Source organism: Synchiropus splendidus, chromosome 3 (genome assembly GCF_027744825.2).
Source record: "Synchiropus splendidus isolate RoL2022-P1 chromosome 3, RoL_Sspl_1.0, whole genome shotgun sequence".
Classification (NCBI taxonomy): domain Eukaryota; kingdom Metazoa; phylum Chordata; class Actinopteri; order Syngnathiformes; family Callionymidae; genus Synchiropus; species Synchiropus splendidus.
Genome location: NC_071336.1, coordinates 19,424,177 through 19,443,746, shown reverse-complemented (window position 1 = coordinate 19,443,746; position 19,570 = coordinate 19,424,177). Strand labels below are relative to the sequence as shown.

General features: G+C 40.7%; 1 protein-coding gene across 12 annotated transcripts in view; it reads left to right on the top strand.

The window, feature by feature from the left end:
- si:ch211-285f17.1 (sickle tail protein homolog) overlaps window positions 1-19,570 on the top strand; it is a 97,794-nt gene that overhangs the window by 46,758 nt on the left and 31,466 nt on the right. For 10 of the 12 annotated variants that reach the window (XM_053861079.1, XM_053861075.1, XM_053861073.1 and 7 more), the window contains exon 2: window positions 8,927-9,213. In XM_053861079.1, the coding sequence (XP_053717054.1) occupies window positions 8,927-9,213 (287 nt within the window). Of the gene's footprint in view, window positions 1-7,062; window positions 7,100-8,926; window positions 9,214-11,086; window positions 11,288-19,570 lie in introns of those variants that run through there. The other 2 variants (XM_053861080.1, XM_053861081.1) reach the window with 2 other exon arrangements.

Genomic DNA, 19,570 nt, shown 5'->3' with positions numbered 1-19,570 from the left:
TTGTACACCTTGTATGTGACTGTGTGTGGCCCTTTAGCTGTGGCCTTTCTAGCAGTGAAAGATGTGCTAGATTTGAGCTTTCAACTGAGACTAGAGCAGGACCTTCAAGTGGGGCGAAATAGAGGTCCAAGAGCAAGACCAAACTTAATACAGAAAACATTATATTATTTGCAATACTAACAAATCCTAAAGTAAATCCCCAGAGCTACATGGCTTCACAGTCAGAACACTGTTTTCCCCTCATCTCCGACGTAAATAGTGTTTATTAATGGGCCCCAAGATAGAATTCAGGTGGTGCATTTTCAGAAATAGAAGACTTCATTGTTCAGGAATTCAAACACATTTGAGACTTTCTGAATAATTACTGTGGGCTCGATTGGACGTGACCGAGACCAAGCATTCAAAATGTTGTTTGTTCCAAGACCTTGAAAATGTGATCTTTAGGCCAAGAGTACAAAAACACTGGAATATGGAATTTCTCATCCACATATTTTAGCCATCGAAAATTGGAAAAAACAGAGTCTTGGCCTCCCTCGACTAACCTGTGTGAACCACCTATCGTAAGAGAAGAGAAGCGGCTGAAAACTCAAACGTCCTGAATAGCAGAACAAGGCATCCTACGAGGAAGCTAAAATTGTACAGGAATGGCTTGACAGTCACATTATTCATCATTTCATGGATCAAAATTAGTTAAGAGACGGTTTATAAATGTGGAGCAGAGAAAGTCAGAGAGCATGTTGGAGATGCAGGTAGAAGAAGACAAAAGGAGGAGGATGTGAGTGACTGGGGAGGATGATGCTGTAAAGATGAGCAGGCTGATTTACTGTGGCAACTCCCAACGAAGACTCCCAACTACAGTGTTAATACTACAGGACAAGATTTGTATTTCCTTTGCATGAAGGTGGTACACAAATCCGTCTAGGTCTCATGTTCCAATGGCTTTTCTATCCGTTTGTGTGTACGTGTTACAGTTGGTGCTTCCCATGCTGTGCGTGTTTGCCAAATGAGTTTGGTTCCTGACCTTAGATCAAGCCTCAAATATTTAAAAAAATGAACATTTAAAGTTAAGCGAAGGCAACAGTGAATCATTCCTTATATAGGTAGGTTTCAAAATAGACTGCCACCACGGCAGCAGCATAATTCTAGTTGCACTTTGAAGGTTCCTCAGAAGTTCAGTCAGCAGGGTTTAGGGTTCGTTTAAAAGCAGTGAATTAGTTTCCAGCCTATCTCACTTTTTGAAATATTAAGTTCAAAGAGTGAATCATTTCCAGAGACTCTGGTCCTGGTGGGCTTTTTCGCCAGGTTGATCCCAAAGTAGCTTAACAAAGAGAGAGCGAGTTGTGCTCGGGTGGATTTCCTCCTCCAGCTGTTCCCAGCATCCCCTCTCCAGGACCCTCTCTCCACCTGCCTCTTTGTCGTCCCAGAGACTGTTGTCACGGGAGACCAGCAGACATTTGAGCCGATGGCAAGTTGACTCACCACCTACTCTGGCCGAGAGTTAATGAAGTGTAGAGGCTGTGTAACAAACAGAGCGGTGCTCCATCAAGCAGCACTTAGTGTCTCAGTTAATAAGTGACGGCAGAAATATGCAGGAGTGGATTTCCTGGTGCATTGTCTTCTCCTACTACGCCCTGAACTTTGCAAACTCTGATCAGTGCACTACAGCATGCCGCACGCTCAACAGCGCCCCCTGCTGTCTAGACTGACTAAGCATTTAAAGTCATGTTCATGGGGACAGAATTTAATTGAACTTGTCTCGGAAATTAGCTGCGGGTGATATGATGTATTAACAGTTAAATATAAATATTCTACAGTAGTATTCTGAACACAAATCATTTTTTCTTGTCATTACTGTAATTATGCTACTTCAAAAGTAATAATAAAAAATGTTGTCTGTGAATACCTGAGAACGGAGGCAAATATAAATGAAACCGAAAATATTTTTCTCATGGCGACAAGTTTAACCAGCAAGTGAAAGGGGGTTACATTTTCTTTCAATTAATAAAGAAATAAATAAATAAGAAGTAAAATAGCCAACATAACATGTCAGTATAATCATGACAAAGTGTTTCAGTGTTCAAACAGGACTACATTTTGGATCATAAGGAAGATTATTTTGTGAGGAAATAAATAAAATCTGACTAATATTAAGAGAGCTCGATCAAGAATAACAGCAAACAGTGAACTCAAATGGAAACGTGGTAACGGATGGTCTCCTCATCCTTAAGTAGATATCACTGCTGATTTAACTAGACTGTATTTGTCAAAGTAGGTTAAACTTGTCGCTAAGACCCGAGTTAATCTTTATTCAGCTTGTTGTCCACTTAAGGTTGTTATATTTACACTTGAGTTAAAGATCTACAAGTCTCACAGACTTGGCCCAGTGCGGCAGATCTGTTCAGTAAAGCAAGCGTGAAATCAATTTGTCACATTTATAAATAGGAAATTACATCCCAGGGGGAGATAAAGGGGTTTCCTGTATTGCGTATCTGTAATTATCCATTACCATTTTAAGATGTTGTTGTTTTGTCTTTGCTGCTGTTGCCGTGCTCCAACATCTGTTAGTCGTATCATCTGGGCGGACTGCACGTTGGCAGCCGGGTCTGTTTATCTGTCTTCAGTTGGGACCAATGTATCTCACATGTGCGACCCCTGTGCTGCCAGTCTCGGCTCGGACAGATGTTTTGGGGTCTTAACTGGGGGCAGGGGACTGGTGGTCATTAGCAGCGGGTGACGCCTCATTAGGCTGGTAGAAAAGATGTTGACATAATCCTGTCTCAAAGGACAGTGTGGAATGTGCCTTGAGTCGTGCACAAACATGGATCTGGCCTCTGGTGTGGTTGTAAAGATGACGTCCCAACATCTGACGCAGTTACAGTAGCGAGACCAATGCATATCTGCCAGTGAGTGCGTGATCAATGCCACCAAAAGACGTCAAACACATAAAAATAATTGCAAACAGATGCTTTCATGATTTCTGTGAAGTCTATTCATTCAATAACTATGTTCTTTTTAATGAGTAACTTCAGCTGAGAAACTTTTATTTAAAACCACATTTAAAAAAAAGTGTGCAAAATTTAATTTAAATGAAAAAAAAAATCCACAAAGGTCTCGAGAGTGAACAAGTCTCTTATTTACCCCCGTATTATGGTGTTTTTGTAAACCCACCATCTTTGCCCTGCGTTAATTTTTCCTCAAATTCAATAGCTTTTTTGTATTTGAGATGTAGTTGGTTGCAGTAAGCCCAGTAGGTCAGTAGGTGGCAGTAGGATAGTTGAACTCCTTTGTACTGCACACTCCATGGGAAGTAGAGATGACTGTGTTGTAGCTCGCTCAGAAACAGATCTTCATAATGTTTGTAGATTCTTAGATCCGTTTGAGATACTTTGCTCCCTTTTGGTTGAGCTCTTTCTTCACCACGGAATGCTGATGCTCGATCCTCATTTGTTTAGTCGCCAATCTGTCCTTCAGTGCACCATCTTTTGCCCACTCATGGACAATATCCCAGAAAACATGAACTCCGTGGAAGGCTCTTATTCCCAACATGGACATGACACGCTTCCCTTTTCAGCACATGTTGTTTAGACTTCATCAACAGATCCATTTTTAAAAGAACTTCAGGGTGATTCTACTTGCTAAGTAAGCTGCAAATGAAGTCTCGAACTGGGCAGTGACATACCTGTCCTGAATTTGAAGCACTGAATAATATGGGAGCTCGGAATTCAATAAGTAAGTGTGAACATTCTTTGATCAAGGTTCAATTTTCCTCATGGGCTGACGGGTGTCTACCAAAGAAGTGCAAAGGAATTTGTTTGGCTGTGGCCTGCAAGAGCTGGACTGCTGCCTTCATCTGAAGCAGACAGTCAGTCATCTTGTGGCTTTGCCTTGCAGGTGCAGAAATATTCGTGTACTTACAGTAGAAGACAGGGAGACATCGTGGCAATATGTCTTGAGTGACCTATTCTGAGTAACACTATCAAGATGTATGAGCAAACTTAAACACTAATATTTCTCCATTGAAGAATTAATGTTTTTCCCCACATAATGACGGTGGGAAGATGTGACATCATATCCGTTTTCTGGTAAACAGTTGGTAAGCTGAATTCCATTGTATCTCCTGCATATTGAGTGAGTTGGCTAGAAAGACGAAACAATGGGAAGTGTGGCCTGACAAAAGCTTTGTTTGCAAGAGGTTTACGCCGGTTACGAGAGAGTTGGCAGTCTTATGCTAACATGTTAGCACTATCTGCTAACCTCTGCTCAGTATATCACTTGAGGATTGTAGATATTGGAATAACACCACCTATGTGATTGATGGTTGGGACAATATCAAATCGAGCCAAATGCATATTGTCCTACCATAGTACTATCAGTCACATTGTGCACTGCAGTACTTCAAGATTCCAAATACTTTTTTTTTTTTTAATATAATGGCTGCATTTTTGGTATGATCAAGTTGTTTTTAGGAATAAAGGCTCTTGGTCATGATAGTACTCGCATGACAAACCCAAGTGGCTCTGTTGGTGGGAACTACTTGTGAGGACAAAGTTACACAAAATTATTTCTTAATTCTGATTTTCTAATGGGACTATTTAAATTGAATCATGTGTTTGAAGAGGCACTGTATTTCTCTACTTTTATGAAATGTGTCTAAGGTTACTCTTTTGTACGTCCATTTTAGCCACAGACAAGCTTCGGTTTCTCACGGTTTCTCACCAGGCTTTGAATTTTCCTGAACCGATACTGCAGAAGAGCTACAGACGCCTTCATCGGAAGTCTGTCCTCCCCTATGTGTGAGCAATGCTGTATGAACGTGCAGATTTATGCGTGGTGGCTGAGAAAAATGCGGCCCGGTTGCATTGTGGCAGTTTCGCTGTTGTCAGTTTTACTCTAACTTTTGAGCTTATCTTTCAAATCAGCCAACCATGTGTCAGACAGCTTCCTCTCCCATTTGGGAGGTCATGTCTACGTTTACTTGCTTGAAAACAAGACTGACAGTGTGTAGAGTTTAAGTGTGGGAGGAAGAGGGCAGTTGTTTTGGAAGGTAGAAGTCTAGTGATCACAGACCAGTGGTGAGTGTGGGCCGTGGCCATGCGCGGTGCAAATGCAATGCCTGCAAAAAGCATGTTGTTGACTTTGAGCTTCAATATTTACATCAAAAAATTCATCAGGTGAAACAGTCTTAAACTGGATAGTAAGTTTGATATATGTAAATGTAATTCATTACTTAATAACTCAATTATTTTACATGCCAAATGACGTCAACATACTGTTATTAATTACAATTATATTGACCAATGTTTACTATGTAATTTCAGGGAATAACCAGCAGTACTTCTGTAAATCAGCATATCAATCAAATTCGTGTATTTATTTATCTCTTCTATTTCCATTTGACCTGCAGGACCTTTGCAAATTATGAATTCTGTCAGACCTCTGTGCTATTAGAAATGTCTTCCAGCTGCATGAAACTTTCCTCTGCAGCCCACAACGGACCTCTGTGTCTGACTTCTTGGTTGTGAGGGAGTGATGGACGGTACAACTGAGTGGGAGTGTGAGCAGTGATGCATTCCTCTGTTATGTGTGTCACACAGAGAGTTACAGTAAACATCAGGGGGCCCTGCTACATTCTGTGGCCTGGATGTTCACTGTATTTGATAATGACAGCAAAAAAAATGGGTTTGACTTTTTGAAACCATTCACTGGAATTAAGGTGGAATGCATGTTTGACCTGACCTTTGTTTAAAGATGGATCGTCACTTTGCAAGTAGTTTGTCTTTGCTGTTATTAGTTCCATTTTCCCCACATGTAGGTCCTTATGCGTGATGGTTGGTCTAAGATGGACCTGTCCAGAGTGTCCCCTTTGTTATGATGATCTAGTACCGAAAACAAAAGACCCACCTCGACCTCAGTTAGTTTTTGTTCTTATTACTTCCATCACCAGTTGATCAGTCAAAATCTCCACCTGAAAACACAGATTTTGTGCATGAAATACAGAAAACTTACAGACAATAACATGAAACATCTTTCACATCCGTGGAGCGTCAAAACAAAGGTGGTTGTCCGGTAATATTTTGTCTGTGATTTCATTTAAAAAGATCTCTTTTGCCTGAAGGGTTAACGACTCACCCACTGAGAGTGCAACATGTTGAAGCCTGTTCTCTGTGAGGCTGATCGGTCTCAGAAATGTAATTCTACAAGCTTTGCAAAAGTCAATTCGGATTTATTTTGTTTCAGTCCCAAGCGCCATGATCTGTTGCCTGTCCAATGGCGGGCACAGTGGTCGCATGCAGGAACATAAAATGGGACAGAGAGTGGGTCGACACAGACGCCACTGCATGGGTTTGACATTATCCATCAGCTGCTGCGTTGCTGTGTTTGCTCATGCGCTCGACCCACAGCTCTCAATTACATGGCTCACAAACCTGCTCATTGATCTTACACTTTCCTGTCACACTACACCTTTTTTTTGCAGTTTTCATGCATTTCTCTCACTTCTGCATCTGTGAGAGAATTAACTCTAATCCAGTGTTTTCCCGCCCCCAAGTTCCCTGCCCCACTGTCTCGCCTTGCACAGGAATTTGCCAGCAAACTTGCTTTTAACTCATGAATGGAAAATAAAAAAGTGTAACATCAGTTAAACAGAGCCGGCGATGGATAATCAATTACACAAAATAATAAAATTATCAGGAAGATTTTCACTTGTTAATCAATATAAATGACCAACAGTTTATTTCACTTCACTTCTTAAAGAGGACCGCAAGTTTCAAGTTAAAGTTCTTTTTAATAACCTCTTGCATTTATTTACATTCACTACAAGGCGGCAACTGGGATTTTAGCCTGAGGGCGAAGGGGGTCTCGTCGCCCTGTGCCCTGGAATGCAGTTGACTTTCTAAATCCCCACCAGTCTATCCTGGGGCCGGGCCTATCTCAAGCCCCGTTTTTTCCACGTGAGCTGCCTGTGGAATCTCTGAACCGGCAGCCAGCAGAGCCACTGCTGAGTCTCTGATTCCTTCTCTTTCTGTTGCCGTGTCTTGATCTTGAAGCGAAATGGAAGAAGAAATGGCAGATGAAGATAAAGATTGTTCACAGGATGAAGGTAATAGAATAGCAGACGTGCGGCCAGTGAGTGATTACACTATTTGTTTTTTTCTTCCAAGTGCAATTTAGTTGGCAGCGGGGAAGCTGTTGGGAGTTAAAAATAGTGTTGGAAGTACATGAGACACGGAGTGGCTCAGAAAGTGAGCACAGTGAGAGATTGTGTCGTTGGCTGAGGCTCTGTCATGACTGTCTTATTGACAATTTTGTGGCTTTATGGACACTGCTCAATTGTGTTGCTTCACTGGAGAGTATGGTCTTTTGGAGACAGCGAAAGATAAGCTTTTGTGTCAGGACTTACATTAGCATGATGCCATGAAAGCTATAAAGTGTTTTATCTACGGTGTCAAAAAGGGTCTTACATGGACGTGACGTGCCACTGAATTCATCTGGATGTCAATTTGATGTTTGTGAATCACCCTGAAACTTTAACTCTTATCATTGTGTTAAGTTTGTATCGCTGAGAGAGGGGGATTTTTCTCGACCGCACCAAACAGAAGAGTGTCTGATAGCTTTAAATCCAAGAGATCCACTACAGTAGATACAGTAAACTAGATTTCAAACTTCTGGGCTCATAAATGCTGACTCAGTTCAAGATCCAGAAATTGATTGTATTAGTTCATGCGTTTCCATTAAAATGAAAATAATACTGTGGCAATACCCACAAGTATTAGTTGATGTTCTTATTACAGTAGGTGACTTATGGCGTATTAAATGTGTTCTGATGCGCTGGAGAGGAAACGTTTTCTGCCATTTATTTTTTATCCAGCCTCTGTTTTCTTAATCAGGAGTCTGAAAAGTTAGTTATCCCAAGTGTAGGTATCCACTTCATCCGAGTTAGTATCCATCTGCTTCCTTGTTACAACACTCCATTGAACAAAGTCGCCGCGCTGGTTGATTTCTCTGTACAGCAGTATGGCCCCTCTTTTGGGAAGAAGATACAAGCTAAGGCAAGGATTTGCTCTTTACTTAGAAGAACCACGGGCTCATATGGAAGCGTACCTTATCTGTATTTTTTGCCAAATAGATTTCATATTTGATAAGCTGCATGAGCAAAGGAGAGTTGTTTCTGCTACTACTCTTCTACTACTAGTCTACTTTTTGGCTTACAAACATACCCTGATGAACCTATGAAAAGGTCAAGAACAGTTGAACTGGTTGAACTTACAATGTGTAATGCAAACACAGCTCATAAGGATACTGTTAAGTACTCAGGGTGACGATAAAAAGAAACCTCAGTCCACACGAGCTTCTCTCATGAGTGAAAAATTAACCAGAGGTTTTAATGCATTCAAACCAAAGACTGTTCCATGCATAGCACAATAGGAAGCACAACTTTTTGTTGCTCACTCTTTGTTGCTTGCATAGATCTGTATATTCATTGAATCGCACATCTTCATGTTGTTTTTGATTGAGGTATACGACTTACCATTTGTTGTTGCGCAACAGTTACAACAATCTGAACAGCACATTCTCCCTGAGAACAAAACACCACGCTGATATGGCGTCTTCCAAGTTACTTCATGGTCATTGCTTTGATGTCCATGAAGGGAGGGAGGAAATCTCTCCTTTCGTTTGATTTGTTTTCAATGAAATCTAGCATTGTTCTGATTACATTTCCCAACGCGAGTACAGGCCGAGTGGGTCGGGTTGGCAGGGTGAATTGATCTCTATGGGTCATCTGTTGGTCATGTAGTATTAAAACCATTTAATTTGAAACTCAGAGCTAAGGTTTTGTTTTGAACCTCAGGGTGACATACGCAATGTTGTGGTCAAAACATCAGCACGTTCCCTGACCCCTTGTTTGTGTCCCTTTCTGTCCCCTCAGAGCAAAGCAAGGGTAACCTCAGAGTGACCTCCCCGGAGGATGTGGAGCACCTGAACCGCAGGCAGGTCTCACCAAATGGAACGCCTAACTCCAGAGGGGACGCCAAGGGCAGCAAGACCGTGCCACGGAGACACACGTTAGGGGGAGCGCGCAGCACCCGAGAGATCCTGGCTATGCAGCCATCAGACATGGATAAAAAGAGGGAGGCTTTCCTGGAGCACCTGAAGCATAAATACCCTCATCACGCCTCTGCAATCATGGGACACCAGGAGAGGCTGCGTGAGCAGGTCAGTGCCTTATAGTATCTTGAAGCTAGTAGCTTTGATATAACATCTTTTATCTGTTATATAACAGTTTTCTTTTTTTCTTGAATACTTTGTACAAGACAAAGTCTTGGTTGGTTAGTCGTGTCCACTTTTTTTTTAACATAGCTTACGCAACCTCAGTAATACCAGTCAGGGATTATAGTCTACCCTCTTGAAGAAAAACAAACCTCACCTGTGTTACTGAAGATGGGTGTGTGTTTTGCTCTCTGTTGAGAGCTGCAAATTTGATTTAACAGGGATGTGAAAATGTTTTTGAATTGCTCCATCCAGTATTGCTGGTCATGCCAGTCAAATTCAGCAGATGTTACATACTGTCATTACAAAAAAGAAATAAAAATAAATTAATATCAGAATCAAATAAAATTTAATTAATATGAATGTCACAGAAAAAAAAATGTATGTATAATAATCCCATTACTGATAAGTGGAAAAATAAACAGAAAACGAACAAGTACAGGGGAATATGAATAAATATGATTACTTTAATAATAATAATAATAATAATAATAATAATAATAATGTTTTTAATAAATGTCTTCGTTAAGTCTGGTTCAAACTGTTTCTTTGATGAATCAGCACCTCAGTTTCCCGTTCACGGCTGCTGAAAGAGTATGGAGGGAAGTTCCTGTGATGAGTTGGAACAAACATACAGACCTGTGGAAATGACTATAATTAAATCAGATTTAAGTAATCCAGTAGCTACAGTCGAAGTTGAAGTCATGTTTGAAGTCATGAACACCTTGAATATACCTGATCAGTAGCGGTATTTGGTGGAACAGTGTCTGGAGATGGACATTTGCTCACCTGGTCTGTGTGTGTGCTGCGGGTCAAAGAAGACAAAGGGAAAGGCAAACATGCTTTTGTAGCCAAAACAATCAAGGTAATGGTGAAGCTGGCACCGGGCCACCGGGGAGGTTCGGGACACCATTCAAGTCATTGTGCAAGAGGGAAGTTACGTGTTGTTTGTGTGCGGCGAAGGTGGAGTTGAGAAGGAAGTCATCATTGTTTTACTCATTTTAGACATGCCGTGCTCAAACTGTATTTCTTGTGTCTTAGAGCAATTGAATTTCTATTTTGAGAGACAACGAACACATTTTTGGTGGTGGACAGTATGTGTTTTCTACACAGTGCAGTGACAAGCTCCTCAGTTCAGGGTGAACATAGGTTTTTTTCTTTGTGTGATCTCTCCAAGGTTAATTGGGTTTTACATTGGGCACTCCACTTTCCTCTCACAGCCAGAGAAAAAAAACCATGATACTCAGAATTGCACATATGAGTGGACTTTTTCTTGGTATGTTTGGTAAAGTAGTTACTTCCTTATTTCTGGGCAGGAGACACTAGGAATTAGGTTGGACTGTAGTTTGGGGAAACATAATTTTGTCATTTTTATAGTTCATTCTGCGCATCTACACTGAAAAATAAGGCTACCAATGATTAATACAGTGCATTTTCACCGTTTCATTTGAGGATGCAGCAGGTAGGAGATGAGAGGAATGGATTAATAATAGAGTTAATTACTGTATGTGCATGGATATTTTGTACGTTAGACCACCTTACTATTGAATTCTGTGTTCTAATTTGGAAAGGCCAGCGCTTGAATTTGCGCTGAGTCTGGCTGGCGACTATCACACACTATCTTCCTTGAAGTTGTGTAAATATGATTCACTCAACTGTTTGTCCGCAATATAATGTTGGCAGCGGATCGATCGTAAGGGCCGCGGGGGAACTTTGAAGAAACATGCTGAGTTGATGAGAAGCGAGGCGGGGGAGAGGCAGAGAAGTTTGTTGTGAAAATGAGGCAGTCAGACAGGTAAGTTCGGCTCTGCTCTGGGGTGGAGTCTTGGTTGCTATGGTGACCGATGATGTCACCGCTGGAGAGGCTCGGTTTACTTGCGGGAGTCTGCTGGAGCTCAAGTCAGTGCAGAGGAGGCGATGGTCGGAGAGTTCTCTGGCGACATGGATCTTTGGACCTGCAGAGGAATACAACACTAAACTTTTTTTTACACGAACCGGGTTTGGTCCGAGACAACAGCTGGTAAGCGGCTTTTAGATTCATGATCTGTTCGTTTCTTAAACAGCGGCTCTTAACTGGTCAGAAGTTTGTGTCGGCTGCAGGGTGTCAGGTGCTGCAAACTTGACGAGTATCTCAAGCGAACCGAATGATTCGTGCTCAGTTGAACCTTTTGTTCTTTGTTGTTATTACAGAAAGATGGCGCTTATGCATATGCTAATAACAAAACAAACACTGGGAACGGATGCTGTCGCCGTGTTGGCACCTTGCTTTGACACAGAAGTGAAGCCATTATTAGAGTCACGTTGTCACCGCCACCGTCCCGATTTGCCGTCTTTATGCTCAAGTATTTACATCATGCTACTTTCTTCGCGACACCGAAGTTTGTGTGCTCACCTGTTCTTGTTGAAACATCCGTATTTGCTGCCATGAGTTGTCTATTTAGCTGTGTTTGACAGTCTGAAATCTTCCTAAGACTTTTGACAGCCAAAAATGTATGTTATAACAGTCATTCAATATGAAATAGTGTATTTAGCTTCAGCCAATATTAGCCCAAACCTGTAAATGATTCGTCACCTAACTTTACATGGCCTTTCTGTTAAATATTCATGAGTCTCCAGTCGATAGCATTAGCATTATTGTTTACTTAAATTGCTCAGAGAAAAGTTAAGTTTGGCATCTCATGCAAACGGATAATGTTTATTTGCTCATTTTGAATTGCTAATGATGAGTAACCAAAGATTACATCAATGCTAATGACAAATTGATTTTATCTCGACAATCTTGAAATGAGAAGTGAGTAAAACATGGCCAGGTTTGTGATGATATTTTTGTATATTTTTTATCCTCATGTATCTTATTTAACTTTTGCACTTACACATGTTTTTCACAGTTGTATGTTAATTCTACCACATGTGAGATACAGGGTTAGTCATAACACAACATGGATTTGCATCTGGTTATTGCTTCCTCAGGCCAGTTTCCCATAGTGGTTTCATTTAGTTGAGTTTAAGTGTATAAATCTAATTATTCCAGTTTTTTCTCTAGATTTGTTCGCAGAAAGACATAATAGTTGTTCCAAAATGACTTGAAAATGATCTTCCAAAGATATGGTGGCAGTTTGACAATCTAAACTCACCATTCTTCAAGATCTGTTGTAATTGAATCATATTAAATGCACACTCATTTACCATTCATCGTTCACTCACAGCATTGTCTATTCAGTGCAAAAGAAATGCCAAAGAAAACAGCTCACCATTTTCATGCATTGCTCCTGTCATATCTGAGATTGAGTGTGGGAGATTATTCACCTGCATGTGTGAAAGTGCCTTACCCCACCGGTAAAGCCACTTCGCTGGCAGTGGTGCGTGTTTCAGAGGTGAGAAATAAGAGTGTCTCAGGAGGTTTAAGTTACTGAAATGAAGGTCTCTCAAGGTGAGGTTGAGGTTGGGAAGCTGATAGCTCTCTAACCAGAGTGCTTACTGACCCTCCTGCACCCATTGTCATTCCCCAAATGCTTTGAACACACACACACACATCCACAATCACACATAGTCACACATACAGTTAGATTCTCTCTTTCACACCACTTACTGACAACAAAAGTTTAATTTCCTCTGCAGCTATTGGGCCTGCAAAGACTTGGATCCCACCCAAGGGGGATGAGATAACATCCTATTTGCCTGACCACCACCCATCCTCTCACCCCACTCGGCCCAAGGGGCTGTGACAAGCGCACACAGAACTGCTTGACTGATCACAAACACACTGAAATACTGCGTTCCCTCCCTCCTCGCTTGTGTCTGCGCCTTTGTGTGATGAGCTGTGACTTGCTGTGGGATACGAACATAACTGAGCAGCCATGTTAGGACAGCTGTCTGCAGCTGTGGACACCAGAGACGGATGTATAGAGGCAGATGGATGGATGTATATAGTGTGTCGAATCTCTGATACAATATACATTGTCAGTTCTCTTGCTTCAATTCATTGGTTTTCTTTCAACTTTAGCAATAATTCGTCCTTATCGCAAATAAAAAAAAAACACTTTTGCCACTTTTCACTGATGTTTTTTTTTTCCTCACTCTATCATCAATTTTGTTTTCTTGTTTAGATGATCGCAATTTTTGAATTTGCAGGGGCGTTCCAGAAAAATAAACTTCTGGTTTCTAATCTAATCTAAAAATCAGCATACATTTATAATTTTTTAGCGCTAAGAGCTTTGTCTCTTGCTTGTCGTATCAATGACAAAATGTTTTTGTGAGTAGGGCAAGAATAATGCCCCTTAATGTTGGAAAATGAATGGTACATGCAAAATATGGTTTGAACATCCTGCCCGTGAAAGGAGTGACAGTATTGATTTATTTTAGTTTCTTGCCTTGCAAACAAGGCAGACAGGGTTAATGGTGTCCACTGACTGGTCATCTAACTGGAGCTGGAGTGGGAGTTGTGCACCCAACTGAGAGGACAAGTGGCCCCTGAAGTGGCGCCAATGCTGCGTAATCCCGTGTTGCGAAGGGTTAAGCCCCTCGAACAGAAGGCCCTGATGAAGGTGCCTCTGATCAGCGCTGATGAGTCGCGCCAGACAGAATCTTCCTTACTGTCTCAAGCGACGTGTTTGTGCGTTAATCAGTGCAGCTAATCAGGTCTGAGCTCTTTCTCAGCACGATTACGCAGCGTAACGGAGTGATAGCAAGCAGAGATTAAGCTGACAACAGGAGTTGGGCTTATCTCCTGTAAAGCAAGGGAACTATTGTTTAAAGTAGCATGCTTGTTATTTCTAAATGGGACAGCGTTTTTGACAGACGCGAGCAGAGGTGAAATCTCAAGCACCTCTCGAACCGTATGACCCAACATTCCACACGCAGGACAGACCTTTCACAAACATCCACAGCCACGAAGTGGCATTAAAACACGCCACCAAACAATGATAATTGTATGTAGTTCAAGGGTGAGTGCCAATGGGCTGCGCTGGTTCTTTGGTATGCACCTCTTTCTTGGCGCTAATGTCAGAGTTACTGGCGTTCACGGCTCAAGACCAAACTTGAAGGTGCCTTGGACCAGATTAGCAAGTTATTATTGACAAATGACTTATGAGCATTTGGACGCACAGTCTGAGAAACCTATGAGCCTTGTGATTCAAAAGACGTGCAGAGCTTTTATTGTGCATTAATAATGTGTTCACAGACAATTTGAACATTATTTCAATAACACTGTTACTGTCATGCATAGCATTTAATGTTGACCTTATATATATTACCATGTACATATCACTTTAATGAAACAGTGCTTTCATGTAGCTCACATTTAATTTATTGTCATGTATATTTCTGTCAAGGCATTACATTAAATGTGTTAAACAGATGCATTACAATAAATGCAAAAGTGAAATGTTTTAAAACATGATTGATTTATTGTATAACCTAAGTCAATTTATCTAATAGCCTTGCTCATACTTAATGATAATATTATCTATTATGTGTTTTTTTTTTCCTCATGTACATTGGGTAGAAATCTGTTTTGACCTTAAATATGGCTACCAGATGTGCACTTTCTCACTTGATGTTGAGCTGTTATTGACAGAAACGTTGATATGTAGACAGTGAAATTCCAGCTTTTATATCCACCAAAAAGGAGGGACAGGAAAGATTTGTGTCTCCCCCTCTTTTTTTTCTATCCATATCTTCATTTGCAAGTCTTTGCATGCAGCACATCTGGACTGCACCTTAGGCCAAAGGTATGAATCGGACTTCAAAAGGAGAATCAAAGACAGAAGAAGTTTCATCTAAATCAGAAGCATATTCAAGCATTTGGCGAAGCCCTCGGCCGACCCTTTTCCATTGCTTCCATACGGTACTTTTGTTAGTAGATGCTTGAGTGATGCGTCTTTTAAATGTATGTTTAACCTTAGACGTTTGCAGGTTTTGCTGATGATTAACCCTCCTGGTTATGGTATGGAAAAGATTAAATTCCACTTCAAGAATAGACTTGATTTGTCATTCATGAGCAAGACATCGCATCAGTGATCAGATACAAATTATGATGCCCACAGTGAGAACATGGTATTCTTTTCAAACACATTTTGAGGTTACTGTACATATAGCTATGTATCTGCTGCTCCATCTTAGTCTGATGTAGCAAGGGTACGAAGGAAACTATCAGTACGTCATGTTGTGTAAAATAGAAGAAGCAGATGTTTGAACATACTTGCACTGCTATAAAGCACAAATGAAATCAGCTTTTATTCTCCATGTGTTCTGAGGTCAATGCAGTGCCATTTCTTGATACTGTAGATGGACAGTGTGACTCATGAGCTCTCAGAAAACGTGTGCAACAGTGTGTCAATAATTCATTGCATCATCTGTGAAAGTACTCTGTAGCACCAAATGACTTTTGTTTTTGATAAATTGATAATAAAGCAAGTCTAGACAGATCATACCTGAGCTGCCCCGTCAGCAAATACTTTGCATCTATTTGTTTGGGAAGGGAGACGGGGAGCGAGGAAAATGGAGAGCAAGCTGCGGATCACAACATGCCAAAACACTGAGCTCTCCTGGGTTACGTTTGGACTTGTGAACTCTGCTTAATTAAAAGACCACAAAGCAGCATGTTGCGCATAAAACACAACACATAGGAGCATAAATTCACACTTTCTCGCACCCAACTGATTTTCATACGCTCATGTTGTGCCTATAAAGGTTCAGAATTATGACTGTTGTCAGCAAATCCACATTCGGTTTATTATATACTGGAGGTCAGTGAGCTATATTGCCTGAGAGCTGGAGTGTTATATCTATTTTTTTTGTATTTTAGCATGTTTGCCACCATATGCAACCTCATTAAAAATGTATAATACAAAGCCTCATGTATATATAAAAATAGCTTTGTTTGTGTTTAGTTTTTGGCTATACAGTAGGTCTCAGTAGCAGAAAGAAACCATTATTCACTAATATTTCTGTGAAAGAAATCACTATTATTTCCGCCCACAAAAGAAGTGTGATGATCAAACATGAATTATTTGCCAAAGGTAACTCAGCTTGTCACTACATTTACAGCATTCTTTAGTTCAATCAACGTAAAAGATATAGGTGATTTGAGATAAAACTGTTGCAGTACCCTCTGAGGACACAAAGATAATTTCTAGCATTATAAAATTGGACGCACATGGACATTGACCTGACACCTAGTTACCTCTTCTGCTCACCTGGTCCGTATTGTTTGTCCAAATGCGGATGACTTGATCGTGGAAATGAGTGTTCATCCGCAGTGAGTAAGAGAAGGACAGAGCAAATGCCACTCAGGCTAAAATAACACTGGAGGAAGAAGACTGTTTCCTTTAGATTTCGGGGGGTTTCCAGTCTCACATGAAAGTCATTGTTGGAAGGAGCTGGCAACACGACAAGCATGGTAATTACCAATGTATAATTTTTATCTAGCATACATTTAAATCTGTGTTTGTTCACGATACTTGTGGACAGAGTAGAATTAAGATGCAACTGTTGACAGCAATATACTTTATTCCTCTCCATGCCTCTTTCTGTGTAGCAAAAATATGTTATCTACAAGCTGTGTCATGCTGCCCTTGTGAAAACTTTGTGGAGAACTACTTTTGCAAAGGTGCATTTTTTTGGGTAAAATAAATAAATAATAGTCATCTTGCTCTACATTTTTACCACAGTTTCTTATTCCATTTTCTCTTTAAAAAAGTCACTTTTGTGTTCCAGAGGACTTTCTTTGTAGGTAATATTTTTCTGCATTTGTTGCGTTATCAATTACTTTTTTTTTGTGGGAATGTTGTTAGATTTCAACATTTTTTATGATTTTTTTCCACCTTCAGAAAACAGGTGCATTGCATTTTATTATTTTGACATTCACATCCCCTCCTCATGCTCGATGTTGACTGGATATCATATCATTTTTACCACAGCAATTAGCAACAAGGCAATTTCTGAAAGGTCATGCAGGGATTGGATTGAGGGATTAGCGCATGAATGCGTGGCAGGAGAGGTGGGTGGAGGGGATCGGGGTCTTTAAAAACGTGGTAGCAGCGACTAGAAAAAGGATGACTGTGGGATTTTAGAATAATGTCATTAAGGCTGGGGGACAAAGAGTGATGTTTGGTTGTCACACTGAGCGCGGTTCACAATTGCCTCCATGCTGTTAGGTGACTTCCACCATCCCTTCAAGGATTGCATCTCTCCATGAGAGACAGCATGTACTTGCTTGACAAGCTTTTAGCTGTGTGGACGGCCGACACTCCTCATGTCACTTGTCTGGTCAGGTTGTTTGAATGGAAGCTCTTGTCTGTCTCTGCGTCTTTGCTCACCTGCAAAACCATTTTACCTGTGACTGCGTTGCTTATCTGCATCTCTAGATCAAACCACAGCCCCCAAAACTGCTTTTGCTGTCACTCTAGCTATATTGTACAAAAAACACAGCATAAAGACTGGGCATAGTCAGCAGCCGACTGATTTGGAGGTGTATTTGCGTGAAGAATTCTACCTTCTTTTGTCTCTCCCGTTAATGATGTAGAAGCAGAAGCCTGTTGAGATTTTTATCGACTTGTATCAGTGGCTTTTAACATTGAGTTCCCCCTGATTTGGGCGCCGGTGGCACCGCAGAGTCATTAGGACAATTAAAATTGTGTTATTTTGTTTTGTTTTTAATTCTGGACATTGTGCACTTCGGCTAATTAGCAGCCACAAAATTCCTTCTTGTCTGGAAAGTTCATTTTTGACTGTAGCTCTAATGAAGACTTTTAAAGTTAATTTATTGTATCTAGCGGCATTGCTTTTCCCGTTCTGTTTCTGAATCTGCAATTGATTTTTCCATTGTGCAATTCAGACTACACACGACAAGAAACCGTAGCTCAACCGCAGTGGAAGAAGTGAGCTAAGGGTTAACTGCCGCCACTGACTTGTGTTTATGTGTTTCCCATACAGATCAGGCCAGGTAATTACAGTTAACTCTATATCCGCACTCTCCAGTCCCTGGCCAAATTGGTATCCGCCGTAAAGACCTACACAAACCTTGATGTTTACATTCCTCTATGTCTGGAAAGACAATATAGAGTGAGTCGATAGAACTTGTTCTTCTGGTTCCCGTGTGCTCACATTGTGTGCATTATTGTCATTTGGATGTTTTCTTCACACCCTGCTTTAAAGTGAGAATCTGTAATTACTTCCTGTCTTCCCAAACTAAGAAATGTTCATATTGTAGTGCTTTTCAATATACAGTGGTACCTCGGTTTTTGAACGTCGAACGACTTCGAACAAATCAGAGTTCTAACAAAAATTTTGAGATTTTTTGGCTTCGGATTTCGAACAAAAATCTGGAACTCGAACGCCCCCGAAAAAGCCGGAAAAACATAACGCATGCGGTCCGATCAGCTGACCCACGACGCGCTTTGTTATTGTGTATAACGCAGCCTCTGTATGCAGACGTGTCCCGTTAGCTTAGCTACATTTACTGGCTGTTTTTTCTTCATATTGAGGTGTAAAACCTTTCCTGTCTCCGCACTGGACCGTGGTAGAGAGTCACAGGGGAGGTGCTCCTCCACACCTCAGAGGCTGGAGCGCGCACCCCAGAGTTTTATGTCCTGGAGCTGGGACAGGGATGAGGCGAGTCTCGGACAGAGCGTTACTTGGTTTATGACTTTGTCACAGCCAAACTGCACAGAAGCGCACATTCAGAGCTGGACACGCACCGGGCACCTCTTCACTTCTGGAGAGACGTCACTCACTCTGCAACTGTGAACACAGTGAAATTCAACATAAATATTCATATTTAATATTTGGAAGCCTAACAAATTATTTATTTACTTCTTGGGGTTTTTTTGTGGGAATGTTGTTAGATTTTATTTAGTAATTAAATTAGTTTTAATGAAATTATCATTTTTTTTCAATAGCCAGGAAGATATTCAATGTGATACAGTTTTTCATTCAGTGGGGATGAAAAGTGATCAGTACTTAAAAAGGAATAAATAATTTTATTAATATGAAAACAGAACCACTGATAATAGAATAAAAATAATTAACCATCAAAAGAAAAAAAATAGGACAAACACATTGCAAATTCGACATAAATCATCCGATATCTGTTTATTTTCAGAGGTCAGTAGATTGGGGATTTCATCTTTCAAATAGCAGTGGTCGTTAGAATAATGAGTATGAGTGATGCAAACAGCTTGTTACAATTGGGCTAAAAAAAAACAAACAAGTGGTAGTTAGCGCGCTAGCTCTTAGGTTAAGTTGCAGGTTGATTTCTTTGCTTCAGTCTGCATCTTTAAAAAAGACATTTGAGTCATGGTAG